A 25,434-nucleotide genomic window follows, 5' to 3' on the forward strand; every position below is an offset into this window, starting at 1 on the left:
TCCGCTGCCTATTGCCATATTCCAGAGAAACTCAACAGGTTCAAGAACAACACTCAACTCAGCACTTACCAGTATTCTGGATTTTCAACAATGTTATATCATAACTTCTGCCTCTGTCTTGCTGTGCGTGAATTTTGCTTCTTTATTTCACTGTTTGCTCTTTGACTTTTTTTTTCTCTTTATCCCTTCATGTTACATTCCATTGGTTCATGTCTCATTTGGACACAACTTCATTTCTTCATTATATCCATTACTGATCTTTTCAGCATTGTGTCATGAAATCTTTTAACTTTTGCTTGGTCTCCACTCTATCACAGACCTCCTCCTTTCTTTTTCTCACAGACCTTCTCTTTTCAGCTTCCTGCTCTCTCCTGTCACTTAGCCCTGGCTCACAACTCTCAAATGAAATAATGAGCAGGTTAAAAATAAAGAGGAAGCAGTGGAGGGAATATATTGTATTGCCAGCAGGTATCTGAAAAGGGAGCACACGTTAGGCTACTTTAAGGTGAGTCAGACAACAGCTGGAAGACTGTGAAAAGTTTTGAGCACCTTACCTAAGCAAAGTCAGGCAACTGTCTGTTTGGAGCTTGCACATTCTTCCCGTGTCTGCGTGGGTTTCCTCCGGGCGCTCTGGTCTCCTCCCACAGTCCAAAGATGTGCAGGCTAGGTGGATTGGCCATGCTAAATTGCTCATAGTGTCCAGGGATGTGCAGGCTAGGTGAGTTAGCCATAAGAAATGCAGGGTTACAGAGATAGGTGGGCCAGTCTCACTGGGATGCTTCTCAGAGGGTTGGTGTGGACTCGATGAACCGAATAGCCTGCTTCCACACTGTAACAGAAAATATACTGGCATGGGAGGCAGTCTGGAGAAAGTTCTGTGGGCTGATCCTGGGTATGGAGGGATTTTCTTAGGAGGAGAATTTGAGCAGATTGGGCCTGAACTCATTGGAGTTTAGAAGAATAAGAGGCAACCTTATTGAAAGATATGATTCTGAGGGAACTTAGCATGGTTTCTGTTCAGTTCTGTTGAAAGGCTTTCAACCTGAAAAGTTGTCTGTTTTTTTTTCTACAGAGGCTGCCTAACCCGCTTAATTTTTCCAGCACTATTTTGTGATCTGCAAAAATGAACTTGTTCTTTGCAGGAGTGAAACAAATGCCCTATGGTTAATTGTACAGGTTCCTGCCACATCATGGACTGAGTTTTTCAGCTTCGCAACATCTCCCTTCGTTGAAATCATGGGCTGTAAACACAGACACAAAGTCTGTGCTGCTGATTTTCAAGCTCACATTTTACTGCCAATGTTTTGTAATTTCCTCTGTTCCCAACTGCGTCCTCTATCAACAGGGAGGCACATGGTAAGTTAGGAAACCCTTATCCCAACCCACACCCCTGTCTTAAATGAGTACCCCATTAGTCTAAGATTATGCCTTCTGGTCATAGATTCTTCTACAAAAGGAAATAACACGGAAACATGGAAGAGGGAAGTAACAGTAGGTCATCCAGTCTTTCAAGCTTTCTCTGTCATTCAGTATGATCATGGCTAAACATCCAACTCAATACTCCATTCTCACTTTCTCCTCAAACTGGTTGATCCCTTTAGCCCTAGGAACTGTATCTCAATCCTTTTTGAAAGCATTCAATGTCTCAACAGCTTTCTGTAGTAGAGAATTCCACAGACTTGCCACCCTCTGGGTGAAGAAATTTCTCATCTCCATCCTAAATGACTTACCGTGTAACCTTAGACTGTGATCCCTGGTTCTGGACTCCCCAGTCATCAGGAACATTCGTCCTGCTAGACCTGTTGGAATTTAATAGTTTTTAATGAGATTCCCCTCATTCTTCTAAACTCCAGTGAATATAGTCCTAACCGATCCAGTCTCCGGATCCCAGGAATCAGTCTGGTGATCTTCTGCCTCTGTTCCATTTTGCCACCCTCTTCACACCATTCATTGATTCCTCATGGTATCAACAATCTATCACAGCTTTGAATATACCATGAAATATTGAGTAGTAACTAAAGTGAAATACTGTGGAGACTAGACCCTTTAGGAAAAACCACACTATTTTTATACTCCATTCCCTTTGAAATAAAAGATAACATTCCATTGCCTTCCCTAATAGCTACCGAACTTGTATTCTAGATTTTCATGATTCTCAGATGAGAACTCCGAAATACCTTTGCGCCGTAGCTTTCTGAAATCATTCTCCAATTAAATAATATTCAGTTCTTGTTTAAATGCCCTTGGATAAGCATAAGGATGATGATGGGATAGTATAGGGGGAGGGGCTTAGATTAATTCACAGGTTGGCGCAACATTGAGGGCTGAAGGGCCTGTTCCGCACTGTATTGTTCTATGTTCTTCTATTCATAGAGCCATAGAGTAATACAACATGGAAACAAGCCCTTTGGCCCAAACTGGTCCATGCTGACCATGGTGCCCACTAAGCAAGTTCCAATTGCCTGCATTAGGTCCATATCTCTGTAAACCCTTCCCATCCACGTACCTATCCAAATGTTTTTTGAATGTTGCTATTAAACCTGCCGGAACCACTTTCTCTGGCAGCCCATTCCATATACGCACCACTCTCTGTATGAATGAAGTTGCCTCTCAGGTTCTTCTGCCAAAGTTAATAATCTCATATTTTGCAACATGATATTCCATCTCTCAAGATTTTGCTCACTGACTTAACCTGTCTATTCCTCTGCAGACTCTATGTTGTCCTCACTACTTACCTCCCCACCTATTTCTGTCTCATCCACAAACTTGGTGATAGTGCATTCACTTGCCTCATCATTATGATACCTTCTAAATAACTGTGGCCCTAGCACTGAACTCTGTGTTACAGGTTGCCATCCTGAAAATGGCCCAATTCTCTGTCTTCTATTGGTTGGTCAATCTTCTATCCATTCTGTTACAGTACCCCAACACCCTCTTGGTTCGCAGCTGCTGAATGGCATGTCATTTTCTCCCTAAGAAACCTCTCCCTGGTGGCTGATTTAAACAGGACATCCCTCAGGGTTCAGGGAGTGGTCACAGCTTATATCCTGCTAGCTTTATGCACGTTGAGTCCCTGTCATTTCAAATTTTCGTAAACTAAAAAAAATTGTTCATGCACTGTGCCTCCTGTCAGTTTTATCATCTATATAAGAGGCTCCACCTTTAGCTCATATGTTTCGTACTGCACTGACTCCTTAGTGAACCAAGTAACTGAATGGCAATGGCTGAGGCACATTTTTATCATCTGTAGAAAGTAACAGTTTGCTCAACATTTTATTTGGCTGGAATTCCTTCCCACCTTTGTTCTTAACCTGTGTGCCTTGTTCTTGTGGTTGGTGTGTATATCTGCTCCAAATTCCATTCCCACCCCAGCCCGAAGCTGCTAAGGTCACCTTTTTAGGACATTCCTGGCTGTGATTCGATCTCTTGTTTATTTCTTAATCTGTGAAATCACAGCTGAGGAAACAAGCAACTCTTTGAGAAGCAAGGAGACATAGGTGACCTGATGAGGAATAGGATGATGTCAGAGCGTGGCTCGGAATGTCTTGCATGGAATTTTCAAGTTTCTTGATACAATGGGCCCTCGTTCCCACTGGTGCTGGAATTGTGCAGCTAGTGTGGGAAAGTCCAGGAAGAAGGGAAATTGTCTGCAATCCTGTTCTTACTGAACAATGTGACAGGATAGGAAGGAAAGTGGCTGTGTGATGACATGGTACAAGCATGTGGGTGAAGGTGTAGACTCAGATATCCGGAGAGTTTAATTGCTATAATAACACTGAGCTGTGCAGACTCTGTAATCCACTATGTTTCTTTATCTAGAAGTGCAGGCTTGCTGTAATGATGGATATAAGATGCTCGTAATGATCAAAAGACATGTTGAGTCAGTAAACTTGGCAACTTTTCTCTGACCCCAGCATTGGCAATATTGGTTCTCATAATAATTGACTGAGATCAACAAATTTGCCAAAGTTCATAAATCAAACCTCACCCAGTCCTGCAGAATGTCCCAGGCATTCACACACACACACACACACACACACACACACACACACACACACACACACACACACACACACACACACACACACACACGAGCATCTCCATAAACGTGACATGGTTTAAAAGACTTTACCCTTCTTCAATTAACAACAAAGTGACAAAGCTCCTTCGAATGTCTAACCAGATTTATTGTTGCAAGAAGTGTTCAGAGATGTGAGCATCTTTAGCTGGGGCAGCATTTATCGCTCATCCCTAGTTGCCCTCAAGAAAGTGGTAGCGAGCTGTCTTCTTGAGCAACAGCAATCCCATGTGCTAAAGGATTCCAAGCATCATCACTTGCAGCTAGGCATTATGAAGAACCTGCAGTCACTCCCAGTCACACTGTATATGTCACACCCACAGTCACACTGTACATGTTACTCCCACAGTTACAGGGTCAGTGTCACTCCCACAGTCACAGGGTCAGTGTCACTCCCAGTCACACTGTACATGTTACTCCCACAGTTACAGGGTCAGTGTCACTCCCACAGTCACATGCTCAGTGTCACTCCCAAAGCAACACTATCAGTGTCACACCCCAAACACGGGTTCACTGTCACTCCTTCAGACACATCATCAGTGCCACCCCCGCAGACATACAGTTAATGTCATTCCCACAGTCACGCTGTCAATGTCACTCCTACACACACACTGTCACTCCCACAGTCACACTGTCAATGTCACTCACACAGACACACTGTCACTGCCTGCGTCACTCATGCTGTCAATGTTACAACTATAGTCACACAGTCAGCATCACTCCACAGACAAACTACTGTCAGTGGCATTCCCACAGAATCAGAGTTAGTGTAGAATCAGAATCAGTTTGGCCTGAAGAGTTTTGAGAAATGTTGTCCAGTGCTGACTGTAACTTGTCTATGGTGTTCCATTGTGTTTTATGATAAAGACCATGAACTCTGCTCCCAGGTGAACCAGGAAAAGGTGGGTGATCGGGGCTCAGGCCTGGGCTACTTGGAGCACATCTGCCAGCTCATTGAGACCATAGGCCAACTGCAGGACCAAAACAAGCAGTTGCAGAAGCAAGCATGGATCGCAGAGAGAGCGCTCAAGGTGAACAGGATGAAGGAGGTAAGAGGCTCCATCTGTTGTTCAAAGTCTTTGTCTATTTAAGAAAACAGCGTGAGTTTTGAACTGGTGGGAGTCCAGTCTTGTGAGGACACCCAATGTCCAGAAGCCTCAAGCTGAATGACAGGAGATGAGGGGGTCCTGTGATGATGATAGAAGGTCCTTTGTACGTACTGATTCACTTGGACTCCTGATGGATGTGCCAGCTGCCATCTCACCCAGTACTTGTGATGGAGCCTCCCACCCAGTGGGTGGCATCCTATCCAATCTTTCCCACACTATTTTGCCAGCCATTCCATCTCCCAGACTGTCACAAAAGGACTGCAAAAATTCAGCTCGTTGAGCCCCATCACTTGTGTGTATCTCCCAGGGACTGGGTTAAAAGACTGGAATAGCATATTAGGGAAGGCTAATGCTATGGAAGATGATTTCCTAATGCTTGCATCAAGATGGGTTTCTTGTTAAAGGACAAATGAAGGAGTAATTTTGATTTAGTTAAGGATTCTGGGTAATCTAAGATGGAGGACAGGAAACTTTTGTGACTGTAAGAGCTGCTCCTTTTTTGAGGTACTTTCAGTGTTTAGAGCTGATTTCCTCAAATTCTGAGAGCACCATTTACTGTTTTACAAGCTGTTGCATTGTTTTGGAACTTGGGGAAAAAAGATCAAAGCAACGCTACTTTAAAAAGGAAGAAAACAAAGGTAGTGACGACATGGAGAGAAAATTAAACAGAGAAAGAAATCTAGAGACAGTAAGGACTGCAGATGCTGGAAGCTAGAGTCAATAAATGTGGAGCTAGAAAAACAAGGCGGGTCAGACAGCATCCGAGGAGCAGGGAGGTCAATGATTTGGGCTAAAACCATTTGTCAAGAGAAAGAAACCTACACTGCTGTCTGACCCAACAGTAACCCACACAGCTGCTACCTTTGCTAATAAAATGTGAGGCTGGATGAACACAGCAGGCCAAGCAGCATCTCAGGAGCACAAAAGCTGACGTTTCGGGCCTAGACCTTTTATCAGAGAGGCTACCTTTGCTGTCTGTTTTCAAGCATCTCTGGACATCAGTGTTTGTTCTAAGAAAAATAAACAAACAGCGACATTCACAGCTGACCTTGGAGAAATCGGTGTGGGAACTCGCAGCAGGGGAGCAGCTAAGTGGCTTTTTAACATGTAACCTTACTGTTTTTCTTTTCTGAATCTACAATAGTGAATAGTGTTTTTTTGTTTTATTATGTGTTTTATTGACATCTGTCTCTTGATTGAACTTCAAAAATATAAAAACATAGGTACTAAGTCAGCCTGGTGCAGTGTTTTTAGAAGCAGTAAGACTGCTGTTTTCTAGATCTATAGATTGTTATGGTGCAAAGATGGCCCTTAGTAAATTGATATGTTCTTCCTGTTAGATGTGGGAGATTAGGGAGAGTTTCCATGTTACTGATGATGATGTCTGCAGGAAGTGTGTTTGGTTGTGAATCCTATCGAATCGCATGGATCGGTTGGAGCAGCAGTTAGAGGCAATGAGGAATTTATAGGAGCTAGCGGGTATGATGGATAGTGTTTGCAGGGAGGGAGATAAACCAAAGATACAGTCAGATAGGTGAATTACCTCCATAAAACGTAGGAGAGGGAGGCAGGTAGTGCAGGAGTCTCCTGTGGCTATTCCCACCTCAAACAAGTACACTGTTTTGGAAAATGTAAGGGGTGATGTACTCTCAGGGGAATGTAGCACTGACAGGTTTCTGGTACTGAGACAGCCTTTAATGTAATGAGGAGAATGTCAGGTTCCAAGACATTGATTGTGATAGGGGACCCTCTATTCAGAGGAGAGAGACGATTCTACAGCCAACAGTGAGACATCAGAATGGTGTGTTGACCCCTGGAGCCTGGATCAAAGATATATTGGAGAGGGTGCAGAATATTTTCAAAGGGGAAAGGGACCAACAGGAGATCATTGTACACATTGGAACTAACAACATAGGAAGAGAAAAGGATGAGGTTTTGAGGAGAGAATATGGGAAGTTAGGCAGGACTTTAAAAAGTAGGTCCTTGAGGGTAGTAATATCTGGATTACTGCCAGTGCCATGAGGTAGTGAGGGTAGGAATAGGAGGATAGAGCAGATGAATGTGTGGCTGAGGAGCTTGTGAAGGGGAGAAGGATTCAGACATTTGGATCATTGGAATCTCTCCTGAGGCTGGAGTGACCTGTGTAAGGAGGACAGATTGCACCTGAATTAGAATGGAACTAATATACTGGTGCGGGGAATTGCTAGAGCTGCTGAAGAGCATTTAAACTAGTAAGGGGTAGGCAGAAGCAGGGGGGACAAAGGGAGATAGTGAGGAAAGAGATCAGTCCGGGGCTGGTGCAGTTGTGAAAATGAGTAAGTCAAACAGACAGGGCAGTTAGAAACAAAGTTGAAAATGAGGTAGGACTGATGAATTAAACTACATTTATTTCAACGCAAGAGGCCCTGTAGGTAAGGCAGGTGAACTCAGGGCAGTGGTTAGGAACATAGGGTTGGGATATGTTAGCAATTATAGAGACGTGGCTCAGGGATGGACAGGACTGGCAGCTTCTAAGGAAGGGTCACCGGACCCAAAATGTTAACTCTGTTTTTCCCACCACAGATGCTGCCAGACCTGCTGAGCTTTTCCAGCAACTTTGTTTTTGTTCCTGATTTACAGCGTCGCAGTTCTTTCGGTTTTTATTTAGGACTGGCAGTTTAATGTTTCAGGGTATAGATACCATAGGAAGGATCAAAAGTGAGTGTAAGACAGAAGAGAGAGTGGCATTTTTCATTAGGGATAACATAATGGCTGTATTTAGAGAGTATATTCCCGGGAATACATCCAGGGAAGTTATTTGGGTGGAACCGAGAAATAAAAAGGGATAATTACCTTATTCTGATTGTACTATTGAACCCCAACAGTCAGCGGGAAATTAAGAAACAAATTTGTAAGGAGATCTCAGTTATCTGTAAGAATAATACGGTGGTTACCGTGGGGATTTTAACTTTCCAAACATAGACTGGGAGTGTCATAGCATTAAGGACTTGGATGGAGAGGAATTTGTTAAGTGAGCACAAGAAAATTTCCTGACTCAGTATGTGGATGTGCCTACTAGAGAAGGACAAAATGTGACCTACACTCGGGAAATAAGGCAGGGCTGGTGACTAAGGTGTAAGTTGGGGAGCATTTTAGGGCCAGTGACTTTAATTCTGTTAGCTTTAAAATAGTGATGGAAAAGGATAGATTGGATCTGAAAGTTAAAGTTCTAATTTGGAGCAAGGCCAATTTTAACAATACTAGGTGAGAACTTTCACAAGTTGATGGGGTAAAAGTGTGGCTGAAAAATGGGAAACCTTCAAAAATGAAATAACAAGAGTCCAGAGACAGTGTATTCCTGCTATGGAGAAGGGCAAGGCTGGTGGGTGTAGGGAACTTTGGAAGACTAGAGAAGTTGAATTGTTGGTCAAAATTAAGAAGGAAGCATATAACAGGTATGGACTGCAGAAATTAAATGAATCCTTAGAAGAGTATAAAAGCAGTAGAAGTAAACTTAAGAGGGAAATCAGGAGGACAAAAAGGCGTCATGAGATAGCCTTGGCAGATAGGGTTAAGGAGAATTCAAAGGGATTCTACAAATACAATAAGGACAAAAGGGTAATTAGGGAGAGAACAGGGCCCTTAAAGATCCACAAGGTCACCCATGTCTGGAGCTGCAGGAGTTGGGGAAGTACTAAATGATTATTTAGCATCAGTGTTGACTGTGGAGAATGATATGGAAGATAGAGAACATGGGGAAATAAAAAACAATATCTTGAAAATGTCCATATATTAGAGGAGATTATGCTGGATGTCTTAAAACACATAAAGATGGATAAATCCTCGAGACCTTATTGGGGTGTATTCTGGAACTCTGTGGGAAGTTAGAGAAATGATTGCTGGGCCCCTTGCTGAGATATTTGTATCATTGATAGCCACAGGTGAGGTGCAGGAAGACAGGGGTTTGGCTGATGTGGTGCAACTACTTAAGAACGGCGGTAAGAAAAAGCCAGGGAACAATAGACCGGTGAGCCTGACATCGATGGTGGGTAAGTTGTTGGAGGGAATCCTGAGGAACAGGATTTACATATATTTGGAAAGGCAAGGACTGATTAGGGATCATCAACATGTCTTTATGTATGGGGAATTGTGTCTCACTAATTTGATCGTGTTTTAAAGAGGATTGAAGGCAGAGCAGTGGATGTAATCTATGTGGACTTCAATAAGATGTTCAGCAAGGTTCCATATAGTTAACTGGTTAGCAAGGTTAGATGATGGAATACTTGGAGATCCAGCTGTTTGGATACAGAACTAGCTCAAAAGTGGATTAGATTAGATTAGAAGATAATAAAATGTGAGGCTAGATGAACACAGCAGGCCCAGCAGCATCTCAGGAGCACAAAAGCTGACATTTCGGGCCTAGACCCTTCATCAGAGAGGGGGATGGGGTGAGGGTTCTGGAATAAATAGGCAAAGAGGGAGAGGCGGACCGAAGATGGAGAGAAAAGAAGATAGGTGGAGAGGAGAGTATAGGTGGGGAGGTAGGGAGGGGATAGGTCAGTCCAGGGAAGACGGACAGGTCAAGGAGGTGGGATGAGGTTAGTAGGTAGGAGATGGAGGTGCGGCTTGGGGTGGGAGGAAGGGATGGCTGAGAGGAAGAACAGGTTAGGGAGGCAGAGACAGGTTGGACTGGTTTTGGGATGCATTGGGTGGAGGGGAAGAGCTGGGCTGGTTGTGTGGTGCAGTGGGGGCAGGGGACGAACTGGGCTGTTTTTGGGATGCGGTGGGGGAAGGGGAGATTTTGAAGCTGGTGAAGTCCACGTTGATACCATTGGGCTGCAGGGTTCCCAAGCAGAATACGAGTTGCTGTTCCTGCAACCTTAGGGTGGCATCATTGTGGCACTGCAGGAGGCCCATGATGGACATGCATTCTAAAGAATGGGAGGGGGAGTGGAAATGGTTGGCGACTGGGAGGTGCAGTTGTTTACTGCGAACCGAGCAGAGGTGTTCTGCAAAGCGGTCCCCAAGCCTCCGCTTGGTTTCCCTAATGTAGAGGAAGCCACACCGGGTACAGTGGATGCAGTATACCACATTGGCAGATGTGCAGGTGAGCCTCTGCTTAATATGGAAAGTCATCTTGAGGCCTGGGATGGGGGTGAGGGAGGAGGTGTGGCGGCAAGTATAGCATTTCCTGCGGTTGCAGGGGAAGGTGCCGGGTGTGGTGGGGTTGGAGGGCAGTGTGGAGCAAACAAGAGAGTCACGGAGAGAGTGGTCTCTCCGGAAAGCAGACAAGGTTGGGGATGGAAAAATGTCTTGGGTGGTGGGGTGGGATTGTAGATGGCGGAAGTGTCGGAGGATGATGTGTTGTATCCAGAGGTTGGTGGGGTGGTGTGTGAGAATGAGGGGGATCCTCTTTGGGCGGTTGTGGCGGGGGCAGGGTGTGAGGGATGTGTTGCGGGAAATGCAGGAGACATGGTCAAGGGCATTCTCGACCACTGTGGGGGGAAAGTTGCGATCCTTGAAGAACTTGGACATTCCGGATGTGCGGGAGTGGAATGCCTCATCGTGGGACCAGATGCGGCGGAGGCGGAGGAATTGGGAACAGGGGATGGAATTTTTGCAGGAGGTTGGGTGGGAGGAGGTGTATTCTAGGTAGCTGTGGGAGTCGATGGGCTTGAAATGGACATCGTTACAAGCTGGTTGCCTGAGATGGAGACTGAGAGGTCCAGGAAGGTGAGGGATGTGCTGGAGATGGCCCAGGTGAACTGAAGGTTGGGGTGGAAGGTGTTGGTGAAGTGGATGAACTGTTCGAGCTCCTCTGGGGAGCAAGAGGCGGCGCCGATACAGTCATCAATGTAACGGAGGAAGAGGTGGGGTTTGGGGCCTGTGTAGGTGCGGAAGAGGGACTGTTCCACGTGACCTACAAAGAGGCAGGCATAGCTGGGGCCCGTGCAGGTGCCCATGGCCACCCCCTTAGTCTGTAGGAAGTGGGAGGAATCGAAAGAGAAGTTGTTGAGGGTGAGGGTGTCGGTGGAGGGGGACTGGTCGGGCCTGCGGGACAGGAAGAAGCGGAGGGCCTAGAGGCCAGATTAGGATTAGATTAGATTCCCTACAGTGTGGAAACAGGCCCTTCAGCCCAACAAGTCCACACCACCCCTTGAAGCATCGCACCCAGACCCATCCCCCCATAACCCACACACCACGGACAGTTCCCCATGGCCAATCCACCTAGCCTGCACATCTTTGGAATGTGGGAGGAAACCGGAGCACCCGGAGGAAACCCACGCAGACACATGGAGAATGTGCAAACTCCACTCAGACATTTGCCTAAGGGTGGGATCGAACCTGGGTCTCTGGTGCTGTGAGGCTGCAGCACTAACCACTGAGCCACCGCGCCACCCAAGAAATTTCTGAAGAAGGGTCTAGGCCCGAAACGCCAGCTTTCCTGCTCCTCTGATGCTGCTTGGCCTGCTGTGTTCATCCAGCTCTACACCTTGTTATCTCAGATTCTCCAGCATCTGCAGTTCCTACTACCTAGAAACTGGAGTCACAGGTAGATAGGATGGTGAAGAAGGTGTTTGGTATGCTTGCTTTTATTGGTCAGTGCATTGGGTGTAGGAGCTGGGAGGTCATATGGTGGCTGTACAGGACATTAGTTAGGCCACTATTGGAATACTGCATTCACTTGTCGTCTCCCTGCTATAGGAAAGATGTTGTGAAATATGGAAGGGTTCAGAAAAGATTTACAAGGATGTTACCAAGGTTGGGATGTTTGAGCAATAGGGAGAGGCTGAATAGACTGGGGCTATTTTCCCTGGAGTGCCAGAGGTTGAAGAGTGACCTTATAGATGTTTATAAAATCATGAGGAGCATGCATAGGGTGAATAGTCAAGGTCTTTTCCCTTGGGCTGGGGAGTACAAGACTGTAAGGCATAAGTGTAAGATGAGAGGGGGAAGATTTAAAAGGGACCTAAGGGGCAACTTTTTCACACAGAAGATGGTGTGTGTATGGAATGAGCTGATAGAGGAAGTGGTGGAGGCTGGTACAATTTCAACATTTTAAAAGGCATTTGGATGTGTATATGAATAGTAGGGGTTTACAGGGACGTGGGCCAAATGTGGCAAATGGGACTATGTTTAGAATATTTGGTCGTCATGGACGAGTTGGACTAAAGGATCTGTTTCCGTGCTGTCTACCTCAATGACTCTATGACTGTATGTTGTGTCATGAGACAGAGCTCATTAACCTCACTGTAAAGCAGCCTTTGGGAAATAGTGACCATAATTTCATAACAGATTACAATGTGATATCCTCTGAAACTAGGGTCTTAAATCTGAGCAAAGGAAACTTTGAGGGTATAAGGGGCAAGTTGGCAATGGTGATTTTGGGAAAAGCTGGAAAAATGTGAGACAGACAGCAGCTAATATATAACAAAGGGGCTGGATAGCTGGTTTATGATACAGTCTAACAACAACAGGTTCAAATCCTGTACTGGTTGCAGTCACCATGATGGCCCTGCCTTCAACTTCATCCTCACCTGAGGTGTAGTGGTGCTCAGGTTAAACCACCCCCAATCATTTTCACTGTCTGAATCTCATGAGAGAATGGCTCCATGGTCCCCTGGGACTACAGCCACTTTATCTTTTACCTTTACTTCATATTTAAAGAAACACTACTCAGTATGAGATAGATATTCACTCCTCCATGGCACAAAATCCCAAGGGGAATTAACCATGACTAACAAAATAAATCAAATATTGCATTAGATAAAGGAATGTGAATGTCAGGAAAAAGGGAAAATCTGGGATTGGGAGCAAGTAGAACCCAGCAAAGTAGGACCAGGAAACCTAGGAGGAAAGTGAAAAAAAGGATATGAATGTGAGTATATAGCAGAACCACAGACTGTAAAAGCCTTCTTAAGGTGTGTGCAATTGGAGAGATTAGATAGAACAAATATGGGTCCATTACAAGTGAAGATGGGAGAATATATGGTGGAGGACAGAGAAATGGCAAAAAAAATAAACAATTACTTTGTGCCTGTCTTCATAGAACAAGATACAATCTCCCAGAAATCATAGGCAATCAAATGGCTTGTAAAACTGAGGGACTAAAAGATCTTAGTATTAGTAAAGAGTTCTTGAAAAGTTAATTGTATAAAGGGTTGATAAATCCTCTGGACTAGATGAGCTTTATTCCAGTTTGACATCCGTGGTGGGGAAATTTTAAAATCTATTATAAAAGATATGATTGGGTAGAGACAACATAAGTAGCTCTGAGGGAACCTCTCTCTTTCACTCACCTTAATGTATGTGTGAGTTTTTATTCTTTCCCTCAATCTGTATCTTTAGGTTTATTTATGTGCATGTGTACGTGTGTATGTGTCTCACTGAACAATTACTCTTTCAATGTATGTGCACGATAAGGTTAGGGTCTCTAGGGTCCCATTCTGCCGATCTTTTTCTTTGTCAAACTGTGTCTGTATTTATCTGTATACGTGTATGGGTCTGATTAGGTGTGCCTGGATCTGTGTGTGCGTGTGGATGTGTGTGTGTGCGTGTGTGTTGGGACCATGGTAAGTTTGCAGATGACACAAAGATAGGTGGAGAGACAGGCAGCATTGAGGAAACAGGGAGGCTGCAGAGGATTTGGACAAGCTAGGAGAGTAGGCAAAGAAGTGGCAGATGGAGTACAATGTGCGAAAGTGTGAGGTTGTATATTTTGCTAGGAAGATTAGATGCTTAGACTATGTTCCAGACAGGGAAAGTCTTTGGAAATCTGTTGCTCAAAGGGACTCAGGAGTCCTAGTTCAGAATTCTTTTAAGCTTCAGTTGGCAGTAAGGAAGGCAGATGCAATGTTAGCATTCATTTCAAGACGGCTAGAATACAAGAGCAAAGATTAGATTAGATTGGATTAGATTCCCTACATTTCCTGCTGAGACTGTACAAGGCTCTGGTCACATAACATTTGGAATATTGTGAGCAGTTTTGGACCCTGCATCTGAGGAAAAATCTGTTGACATTGGAGGAGATTTACGAGAATGATCCCAGGGATGAAGGGCTTGTCATATGAGGAGTGGTTGAGGACTCTGGTCTGTACTCAGTGGACTTTAGAAGAATGAGGGAAGATTTGATTGAAATTTATAGGATACTGAGAGGCCCGGACAGAGTGGACTTGAGAAAATATTTCCACTAGTAGGAGAGACGAGGCCCCACAGGTAGAGGCAAAGAGTGAAGGGATGACCCTTTAGAACTGAGATGAGGAGGAATTTTTTCAGTCAGAAAGTGGTGACTCTGTGGAACTCATTGCTGCAGAGGCCATGTTATTTAGTATATTTAAAACAGAGTAAATTAGGTTATTGATTGGTAAGGGGATCAAGGTTATGGGGACAAGGCAGGAGACTGAATTGAGATATGTCATCTATGATTAAATGGTGGAGCAGATTCGATGGGCTGAATGGCCTCATTCTGCTCCTAAATCTAATGGTCTTACAGATTGGGTGGTGTGTGTGTATGTGTGTGTGTATGCACATTTGTATGTCTGCCTGTGTGTGTACACCTGTATGTCTGCTGTTGTGTGTGTGTGTGTGTACATATATACATCTGTATGTCTGCCTGTGTGTGTGTGTGTGTGTGTGTGTGTGTGTGTGTGTGTGTGTATGCACGTGTGTGTGTGTGCATGTATTTGTGTGTGTGTCTGTGTATGTCCATGTGTGTGCGTGTCTGTGTGTGTGTGTGTGTGTGTGTGTGTGTGTGTACACGCACGTGTCTGTGTCTGTGCGTGCATGTATGTGTGTGTGTGTGTGTGCGCGCGCATGTGTGTGGTTTTTCTATTGAACTATGTTCCACTGGTTTTTGAAGCTGAGAACCCACAGGAAAACAGGACATCCTTGTGGAGGCTAATTGTTATGCAGCTGCTAAAAGACAACACTGCTCTCCCGACTTCCTTTCTGTTTGTGTCAGACTGCCTTCATCATCAAAAAGATGATCAGCAGGACATGGTGGTACATTTCCAACTCAGAAACATTTAAAAATCTGATGATAGCTTATCATTTCCTCAGTCAGTTGCTTCCTCAGTCCCTAGCTCCTAGAGTTCATTCCCTCACTCCCTCATGCCCTCATACCCTCAGTTCCTCATTCCCTTAATTTCTCAATCCATCAGTCTTCGGTCCCAGTTCTTTGGTCATAGAACCATTAAATCATACAGTACGGAACAGACCTTTTGTCCCATCAAGTCTGTACCGCCAAAACAATTCAGTTCTTCACTCCCTCACTATGCCTCTGATTCTCAGCATCAAATAATGATTGGGGAAGTTGGGGGGAGAGGAGAGAGAGGGAAGTGGCAGTTGGGGGTGGGTTTGTGGGGAATGCAGTTGTCAGGGATAGGGGAAGTGGATTGGAGAGAGGGGAATGGGCAAGAGAGAGGAGCGAGAGGGAAATGGGGGAGGTGGAAAGGGTAAGTGGGGGCGAGTGGGGAATTTGGGAGGGTTGAGGAGTTGAGGGCTGAGGGCATGGGGAACAGGGACAACTGAGGGAAGAGAAGGGAGACAGAGGGGGAGTGGCAGTCAGTGCCTTGTCCTTTGAGGTCCTTCACAATGATTCTCTAACAGTGATCCTTTCTTTCTTTCCCATCCAGGACTTTTTCCTGAATCACTGTTCGTGTGGAGCTATTGGGATCTATCAGAGTCTGGCAAACCTCCCTGATCTCCAGATAGGATCTTGCAGCAGCTCTCCTAACCACGGGATCGCCTTGAAGGGGGAGAACACAGCGCAGAGCATAGGGAGGACAGAGAGCAATAGCCAACAAGGTCTGTCACTGACTTTAGCTCCTTGCCCAGCACCAACTACACTGTGTTTACAGAAATACCACTCTGTTCAGTCTCTGAACATGGAATCTTGCAAACGCAGGAGTGAGTGAGTGAATGAATGATGAGTGAGAGAAAGTGAGTGAGTGAGAGACGAGTGAGAGTTAGGGGTGAGATAATGAAGAGTGAATGAGTGAGAGTGGGAGAGGGGAAAGTGAAGGATGAGTGGTGAGTAGTGAGGAACTCAGTGAGTGAGGGGTGAAAGTGAGCGAGGGGTAAGCGAGTGGTGAGTGAGGAGTGGATGAGTGGTTGAGAGCTCAGTCAGTGTGGGGTGAGTGAGTGATTGAGGGCTCAGTCAGTGAGAGCTGTGATTGAGTGAGGTGCTCAGGGAGTGAGGGGTGAGTGAGTGATGGCTCAGTCAGTGAGGCCTCTGGCTGAGTGAGGGGCTCAGTTAGCGAGGGGTGAGTGCATGAGTGAATGAACAGTTTAGGCTATTGTTGAGCAGAGTTCTTTGCTTTATACATTGCTGAGCAATGAGTGAGTGGATTAGGGTATGCTGCTGAATGCAAAGTGCACTCAACCATCGTTGGAGATTTGACCCTGCCTGGTTTACACTGAATAGGGTTTAGGTAAGAGTGTGAACGAAGCCGCCATTACTGCTTGGGAGCTTTCAGACGTAGTACTTCAAAGAGTTTGTCGGGTGTCCCTTACCCCACGCTCTCAGCTGGGGTCGGGTAGGCTGCTGTGTCCTGAGTTTAAAATATATGACAACAGTGAGCTTGCTATGAACAGGAGTGATCAGGTCACATCTGGTACATAATGGTGCCTCTATTACAGCTGAGGATACACAGCCAAACAGCAGAGATTGGAGCAGAAAGCACATGTGCAGAAAAATGTTAAGTCAGCAAGACCTGATTCTTGGCCATGAGGGACTGAGTGAGCACAATTCTCACTGCCCGGACCACCAAGATGTGAGTAACTTGGATTTTTAACATTACACTTTGAAGAGCAGTGAGATTATTTTTAAAAATGTTGGCAACTGATTTGAGAAAATGTTGTCAGAAAATTACTGAATTGACTTGGTGTTTTACAATGGAAAAACATTTTTGAAACTAGAAGATTCTGAAACTCTCCTTGGGCCACCAGCTGGTTTGACATTACACCTGTGACTGTCCGTGCATCCTGTTTCTTGGCCAATTTCCCTGTTAAATGAGTTAAAGCTGATGTTTTGAAGCATACCCTGGAAGATCTGGGTTCAGTCATTTAGCACAGTGCCTCTGTCAGGAAGTCCCAAGTGGGGATTCAGACTGAGACTATAGAACTACAGCAGGTTACAGATACTCTATGGGACGCATTGGTCTTTTCTTGGTCTATATAAAAACTGAAAGAACTGTGGATGCTATAAATCAGGAACAAAAACAGAAGTTGCTGGAAAAGCTCAGCAGGTCTGGTAGTATCTGTGAAGAAAAAAATCAGAGTTACCGTTTCCAGTCCGGTGAACAGGTGTCCAGAGGTAGGGTCATAGTTCTGAGGAAGGGTCACCAGACCCGAAATGTTAACTCTTGAATGTTTCCTTCATAGATGCTGCCAGACCTGCTGAGCTTCTTCAGCAATTTCTGGGTTTTTTTGGTTAAAGAAAGCTTTCTTTTGATCCTATCATGGCACATGAGCATTTTCATTGACTGCTCATCTCTAGTTGCCCCTTGAGAAGGTGGTAGTGAGCTGTCTTCTTGAAGAACTGCAGTCCATGTGCTGTAGGTAGACACACAATGCTAGTAGGGTGGGAATTCCAGGATTTTGACCCAGCAATAATAAAGGAATGGCAATATATTTCCAAGTCAGGATGGTGACTGGCTTGGAGGGAAACTTGCAGGTGGTGGTATTCCCATGTATGTGCTGCTCTTATCCTTCTACATGGAAGTGGTCATGGGTTTGGAAGGTGTTGTCTAAAGGATATTTGGTGAATTTCTGCAGTGCATCTTGTACATAGTGCACTCTTCTGCTTTTGAGCTTCAGTGATGGATGGAGTGGATGCTTATGGATGTAGTGCCAATCAAGTGGGTCATGGTCGGTGTCAGGTTTCTTGTGTTTTTTGTATTTTGGGAAGTATTGCATCACACTCCTGACTTGTGGAACTTGGCTACAAGAGGGAATATTAAAACATGCATAAAGATCAACCACTGAGTTGCTGAGTTGTGTAGACCATCAAAGTACAAAGACTTTGATGGCTCACTCTTCACTACTACTGCAGCGTAGGGAGCTGTGGTGTTTTGTCAGTGAAGAATGAATGCAGTTCCTCAGGTTAGTGGAAATTGGACAACATACTCCCAATTAACAGAGATTAGCCTTGAATTGATCCCTGCCACAAACTCCATTCCTGAAGCACAGACATAATCCTGACAACTGCCCAACACTAAACCAGACTGTTAACAGCTTTTGTGTCATATTCCCACCATGCAACAACTGCCACACACATTACATCAGACAGACAGGAAGGAAAATAGCCAACCAAATACACGAACATCAGCTAGAGGCAAGACGGCACGAGGAACTTTCCCCAACATTAGTACACTCGGACAATGAAGGCCATCAGTCTAACTGTGGCATTGCAACCATAGTAGCCCAAGCCAAACATAGAGACGCACAAGAATTCCTAGAGGCATGGTTCTCAACCCATAACGCAATCAACAAACATATAGAATTGAACCCCATATACAAATCCATAAAGAGCAGAACCGGAAATGACAGTACTCACCATAATGGACTGGACAGTATAAATTCTAAGTGGGTAGAACAACATTGCTCCATCGGAGGCCTCATTGATGATGTTACCTAGCACGGTGATGAAACGTCTGAACAAAAACAAGCCAGCTCGGTGAGCAAGTCAACAACCTCATCCATGACCCGAGCTACAAATCTTTGCAAAAACCTTTAACACCTACGGGCACAACACTCTAAAAAATTGCCAGACATTGGGAAACCTTCACCAACCGACTGAGTGCTACCTGTGAACATCTTCACTTCCTCCACAAATGCCTCAGGAACCAGGTACTGCGTGAAATACAGCCTCCACTCAACAACCCACAGGCTACAAAATAGCTGAACAGAACAGACACAGAATGCTATGAACAATAATTAGTGATGCCCATAATTGACTCCACAGGTATGAATGAGAAATTGCCCGTCAAAAATCCAGTATCTAACCACTACGGACCAGCAATGGACTACAACCCTAGAACAGACCATTAACACAAAACCAAAACTAAGAGAAGACATGAACTATAGGAGAAACTCACCAAACTGATCCACCACAAAAACAAGGGCAACAACAAACTAGACACATGGATAAGAAACCTATCTAACAGGAAACTCACAGAAACTGAGATGTTCTATTACACAGACTGAACTGTAACCACAAAGATGGGAACAGAACAGATTTCATGGCTGCTCTGGAAAATACATTAAAGGATAACAAACTCACAGATGAAGCATAACAAGCCAGCCGACAAACTATAATCCCCACACTAAGCCAAAGGAATGAATGGGACACCCTGAACACATTAGAGAGAAAAGTTTATGAAAGACAAGAATATCATAATCCTACCAGCAGACAAAGGGCACATGACCGTCATTATGGACAAACCAGACTACATTGAGAAAGCAGAGTCATTGCTTGCAGATACAAACACTTACCAACAGGTGGCGATAGACCCAAAACTACAGCTAGGTAATTGGATCAGACACTGAAGCAACTAATGAATGCAGGACAGATGACCAAGACGGACTTCATGAGAATGAAGCCAGAGGGCGCAAACATCCTCCCGCTTCTATAGACTGCCTAAAAATACAAGACACCCCTCTCAGACCCACTGTCTCCCTACCAAGGCACATCTTCACACAAACTGGCCAAGGACCGACAACAGAGATTAAAACACCTGCTAGATGGAGCACCTAATTCTATCCACGCAACCCAAGATTTCCTCGATACCCTGAAGAACATAAAAATCAGCTTCAACAAGGTTATGGTATCCTTTGACATTACAGCTTTATTCATATCAATTGACATACCACTAGCCAAAGAAACACTGGCCACATTACTAGACGAAGCAACAATGCAGGCCAGCAGCTCCATCAGCAGTGGCAACATACTCAAACCACTAGACCTTTGCCTCACCACTCACTTCGTCTTTAATGGTCAAGTTTACAAACAGATCAATGGCGTACCCATGGGGTCACCCATCTCAGGACTCATTGCAGAAGTAGCATTCAAAGACTAGAACACACTATCTCCTGCACATTCAACCTAAACTGTGGATCCAGTACATGCACAACGCATTTGTAATTATTAAATGCACTAAACAAGAAGAGACCCACCACATCATCAACAACAGGCTCACCGGGATTAAGTTCATGAAAGAACAAGCAAAAAACATGAAAGAACAAGCAAAAAACAATCAGCTTCCATTTCTCGATGTCAGGTTTGAACATATGACCAACGGGGAGTTCCAAACTTTGGTATACAGAAAAACAACCCACGCTGACCAAATCCTCAACTTCCACAGAAACCAACCCAATATCCACAAACAAAGCTGTGTTAGGATATTATTTAAACAGGCCAGGACACACTGCAACACTCCAGAACTACGCAGGAAAAAGGAAGAGCACCTGTACAAAATCTTTGCTATAAATCAATATCCCCGCAACTTCATCCACAGGTGCCTACTGAATAGACAACAGCAGGAGGACACAGTACTCCCTAACACACTGGCCATGCTGCCCTACATCAAGAACATATCAGAACTGGCAACGGAACTCTTACGACCACCAGGAATCATGATAGCACACAAGCCCATAGCCACGCTACAACAAACACTCACAAGGGTTAAAGACCCTATACCCACAACATGTAGAACCAATGTAGTTTACAAAATACCATGCAATGATTGCCATTAACATTACATCAGACAGACAGGAAGGAAACTAGCCATCAGAATACATGAACATCAGCTAGCAGCAAAACAGCGCAATGAACTTTCCCAAATATCAGTACACTCGAACAGTGAAGGCCATCAGTTTAACTGGGACATCATAACCAGAGTAGCGCAAGCCAAACATAGTCACACGCGGGAGTTCCTAGAGGCATAGTTCTCAACCCATGATGATGCAATCAAGAAGTATATAGAATTGGACCCCATATACAAACCCACACACTGTGTTTGTAGTAGCGTGGCTGTGGGCTTATGCGCTACCATGATTCCTAGTGGTCGTAAGATTTTCGTTGCCAGTTCTGATATGTTCTTGATGTAGGGCAGCATGGCCAGTGTGTTAGGGCGTACTGTGTCCTCCTGCTGTTGTCTATTTAGTAGGCGCCTGTGGATGAAGTTGCGGGGATATTGATTTATAGCGAAGATTTTGTATAGGTGCTCTTCCTTTTTCCTGCGTAGTTCTGGAGTGTTGCAGTGTGTCCTGGCCTGTGATGCAACCAAGAAATATACAGAATTGGACCCCATATACAAACCCATACAGATTGTGACCGGAAATGGCACTACTCACCATAACGGACTGGACAATATAAATTCCAAGAGGAGTAGAATAATGTCACTTCATCGGAGGCCTTATTGATGATGGCACCTAGCATGGTGACAAAATGTCTGAACAAAAACAAGCCAGCACAGCGAGCATGTTAACGACCTTATATTCCCACCAACAAAACATCACCTGAATGCAACATTTTTCCAGCCTGTTGACAGCTGAAACCCTTATTTATGACTTTGTATTCATTCCACTCAAATGCTGGTCATTGACATCCTGCTCATCATAACCTGATATTGTTTAAAACTTTGATGCCCATGCTTTAATCCACTGCAAAGCCCATTCACTTGTTTCTGTGCCCATTCACACACACAACTAGTTCCCCATTAAACATTGTGACATTCTAATTCTTGTTTTCAAATCTTGTCTAGCTAAATACCAATTACAGAGTTCACTGTTAAAACACATTCATTGATAAAAGGCTATTCAACACATTTAAAACTGCTTGAATACTTAATCCCTAATGAAAATGACCTTTTAACTCCCTCTTGACCTTTCACCAGCTCCCCGATCACCCCCCACACCCCCAACCTGGCCTAACTAAACCCCATCATGCAACCTCCCCCGATTCACTGCCAGTCTGCCTACTACACTGACCTCTGACCTGGATAACCCCTGCAATCTGACTGCCTCCTCCAGTTGACTCCCCTCAGCCCTTAGATGCACCTCAAACCTCAAACTCCCACTGAAAGTCCAACTTTCCTGGACTCTTTGTCGGCCCTCATAACATTCAGCTGTGCCATCTCCCCATGTGCCGCCGCCGCCCCCCCCCCCCACAACCATTCTCCAACTGCACTAATGACCCAAACCAAACCCGGCAACTCCTTCTGATCTGACCACCTACCCATCCCCACCCCTTTTACCCACTTACTCCCCACCCCATCTCACTTACTTCACCTATCAAAACCCCAAAACTCATTTGTCTACCCCCCCATGACATTATTCATGATAAGATATGGAAAGAAACCAATCATTATTATAGTGGAGATCGATTTATAACTTAAAAAGGAAATTAGATGATTTACTAACTTTGAGGTAGGGTTATAAATACAAACATTTTCATAAGGGATTAAGTATTCATGCAGATTTAAATGTGTTGAATTGCCTTCTATCAATGGATGTGTTTTAATTTTATTGCAGTGAACTCTGTAATTATTTTATCTGAGAGTAGTCTACCTTTAAGCCTGAGATTTACTAATAGGCCAGTTGGCATGCAGGGTGTTAGGACAATGATGGGTGAGGGGGGCACAGGTTGGCAGGTATTGATACTTGGAATCAATGTATTGAGATTGACAAGGAAGCAATCATGAGCTGGCCTAGAGTTTCCAAAGGGTTCATAGGAGTTGGCTCATGGATAGACATGAGGTGGAGTAAATGGATGTGGGTGAGGGCTTGATGTTTGACTAAACCAACCATGGCAAAGTCCCCGAGAATTGGAATGGGCCTATTAGCCAGCTTACCAACCTGGCAGCCTATCTGATCTATGTCCAGGGAACAGAGGTTCCTGACTCCAGCTGGCTCCCAGTCTGGCTTATCCCCAGAATGAAACCAATAGGGCTCTTATTTGGATGCGGGCAAACCAGGTTGGGAAATGTCCTGACTCAAGCTACCCACCTCGATGGTGGAAACACAGCTCATTAGCTCAGTTCCTCTCTCTCCAGACGCTGCCTGACCCATTGAGCTCCACCTCGATGGTAGAAACACAGCTCATTAACTCAGTTCCTCTCTCTGCAGACGCTGCCTGACCCATTGAGCTCCTTCAGCACTTTGTTTGTATTTCAACAACATCTGGAACATTGTCAATCTTTTCTGTTGTGCATTTCAGGAGGAAGGCCAATCCACTGGGAAGATCAAGCTCCTGCTTAGGAATTCCAAGTTAAAAAATCGCCCAGTCAGAGATTCATTCGTCATGTTAAAGCAGTCCTGCCCTCAGCTTTATAGGTAACTATTGGCTCTTACCCTGCATAATGCCTAATGTGCTGTATGTTACTCCTTCATTATCTTTTGCAGATCAGCACCACATGCACAAGTTGGGGGGGATTAAATTTTGCACTGTCTCTTTGTCTAGAATTGGTGGGAGGCGGCAAGGTATTATGGATGTCTAGTGATATCAGTGGATGAGGAGGGAGTGTACCATGTGTTAGGGGATGCACTCAAGTGTTGGGGTCAGGGTGGGGAGAAAGGGGAATGATCAATGCTTCGTGTATTCACTTGGGGTGGGGAAAGAAACAGGTTTGTGTCTGTCATGAAGGTTTCTACACCGAATTTTTCTAAGCACTTAGACATGTTTCTGACCCCTTCCTTTCTGCATGCCACTATTGAGTAGGGAATTGCCTGACTTCACATTCTGGTGTAAAGAGACAGGTATTGTATACCTGTGACCTTCAGGGTTGACCATACCAAGGGTCTGGGGTCAGAGAACCTTGCCCACATCCTACCATTTGATCAAGCCTCCCACATCAGATACCACAAATACTCTAGGAAACCCCTGAGTGCAGTTTCAGACTTTAGGATGTGACTCAGGGGCACAGAACAGGCAGAGCGATGCTTCAAGGATAGAGAAAGACAGAGCAATGAACCCCGGGGGCAGTGAATTGACAGCGATGTTCCAAGAAAACAGAACAGGCAGAGTGATAGTTCCACTGGCAGAGAAAAGGCAGGGCAATGCTCTAACAGGTAGATAACAACCAAAGTGATTATCCGACATGCACAGACAGACAGAGTTATGGTTCTAGCCTATATCTGCCAACTGCCTGAGCTACAAAGCATACCTGGGTCACGCAGGTGGTTCAGAACGACAGAAGAATCATTGTTAAATAATCTGTTTCCATCTTTAGGCCCGAAGACGGAAGAAGCAGTCCTCTGATAAAGGAGACGAATTCTGCCAGTGCATGGGGCCTCAACAGGAACAGTGACTGGGAGCACACTCCCTGATTATTTGGGCAAATTTAGTGAAGTGAGTCTCATCTTTCAGCTTCCATTAATATCACAGAGTCATAGAGTCAGTTACACCTCAGAGGGAATCCATGCCAGCTCCCTGTCAAGCTATCCAGTCAGCCCCACTTCCACATTCATTACCTATTGCCCTGCAACTTTCACTCATGCACTGTTCGAAAAGGTGCTTCTCCATATTCTCTGCCACTCCCAGCACCATTACCATGCCCCCAACACCATTTCCTATGCCCAGCACATGCCCTGCCACTCCTAACCCCATTCCCCATGCCCCAAACACCATTTCCTACCCCCCCCAGCACATTCGCTGCCACTCCCAGCACCATCCTCCATGCCCAAGCAGCATTCCCCATGCCCCAACACCATTGCCTACCCCAGCCACATTCCCTGTCACTCCCAGCACCATTCCCATGTCCCCTCTACATTCCTCACCCACCGCCAGTGCAAATTCTCAACCCCAGCAGACTCCTCACCCATACCCAGCGCCATTCACTGCACCTCCACTACACTTAAATATCTGTGCCCTTTTGTCCTTGTGCACTTAGCTGTTGGGGTGAGTTGTTCCTTGCCTACTTTCTCTCATTCGTAAGTATTCTTCACAGACGTATCTCACCCTCTCCCAGTACTGTGCTGCCTCTACACAGGAGTCCTACTTCCAGTCCACCTTCTCCTCTGTCTGCCAAACCTCCTTTCAACTACAGCTATCTGACTGAAGTATTGTTCCCTCTCACGCTCCTCATTCTCTTCCTCTCAGTCTTTTGCTCTCAGATGTTATCCATTCATTTTGTCTCTTCTCCAACCATTTCCAGCACTTCCTTATTAATGCGCGCGTGTGTGTCTGTGTGTGTGTGTCTGTGTGTGTGTGTCTGTGTGTGTGTGTATGTGTGTGTCTGTGTGTGTGAGTGAATGGATCATCTTTCT

The 25,434-nt window shown here is 45.0% G+C and overlaps 1 protein-coding gene across 7 annotated transcripts in view; it reads left to right on the forward strand.

Annotated features, from left to right (window-relative positions):
- Positions 1-25,434, forward strand: part of si:ch211-250c4.3 (uncharacterized protein LOC100535981 homolog) — a 184,568-nt gene that overhangs the window by 152,707 nt on the left and 6,427 nt on the right. For all 7 annotated transcript variants that reach the window (XM_059653181.1, XM_059653182.1, XM_059653183.1 and 4 more), the window contains 5 exons: positions 4,966-5,127; positions 15,801-15,972; positions 16,807-16,940; positions 23,387-23,502; positions 24,399-24,517. In XM_059653181.1, the coding sequence (XP_059509164.1) occupies positions 4,966-5,127; positions 15,801-15,972; positions 16,807-16,940; positions 23,387-23,502; positions 24,399-24,495 (681 nt within the window). In that variant the 3' untranslated portion in view covers positions 24,496-24,517. The remainder of the gene's footprint in view (positions 1-4,965; positions 5,128-15,800; positions 15,973-16,806; positions 16,941-23,386; positions 23,503-24,398; positions 24,518-25,434) is intronic.

Source organism: Stegostoma tigrinum, chromosome 20 (genome assembly GCF_030684315.1).
Source record: "Stegostoma tigrinum isolate sSteTig4 chromosome 20, sSteTig4.hap1, whole genome shotgun sequence".
Classification (NCBI taxonomy): Eukaryota; Metazoa; Chordata; class Chondrichthyes; order Orectolobiformes; family Stegostomatidae; genus Stegostoma; species Stegostoma tigrinum.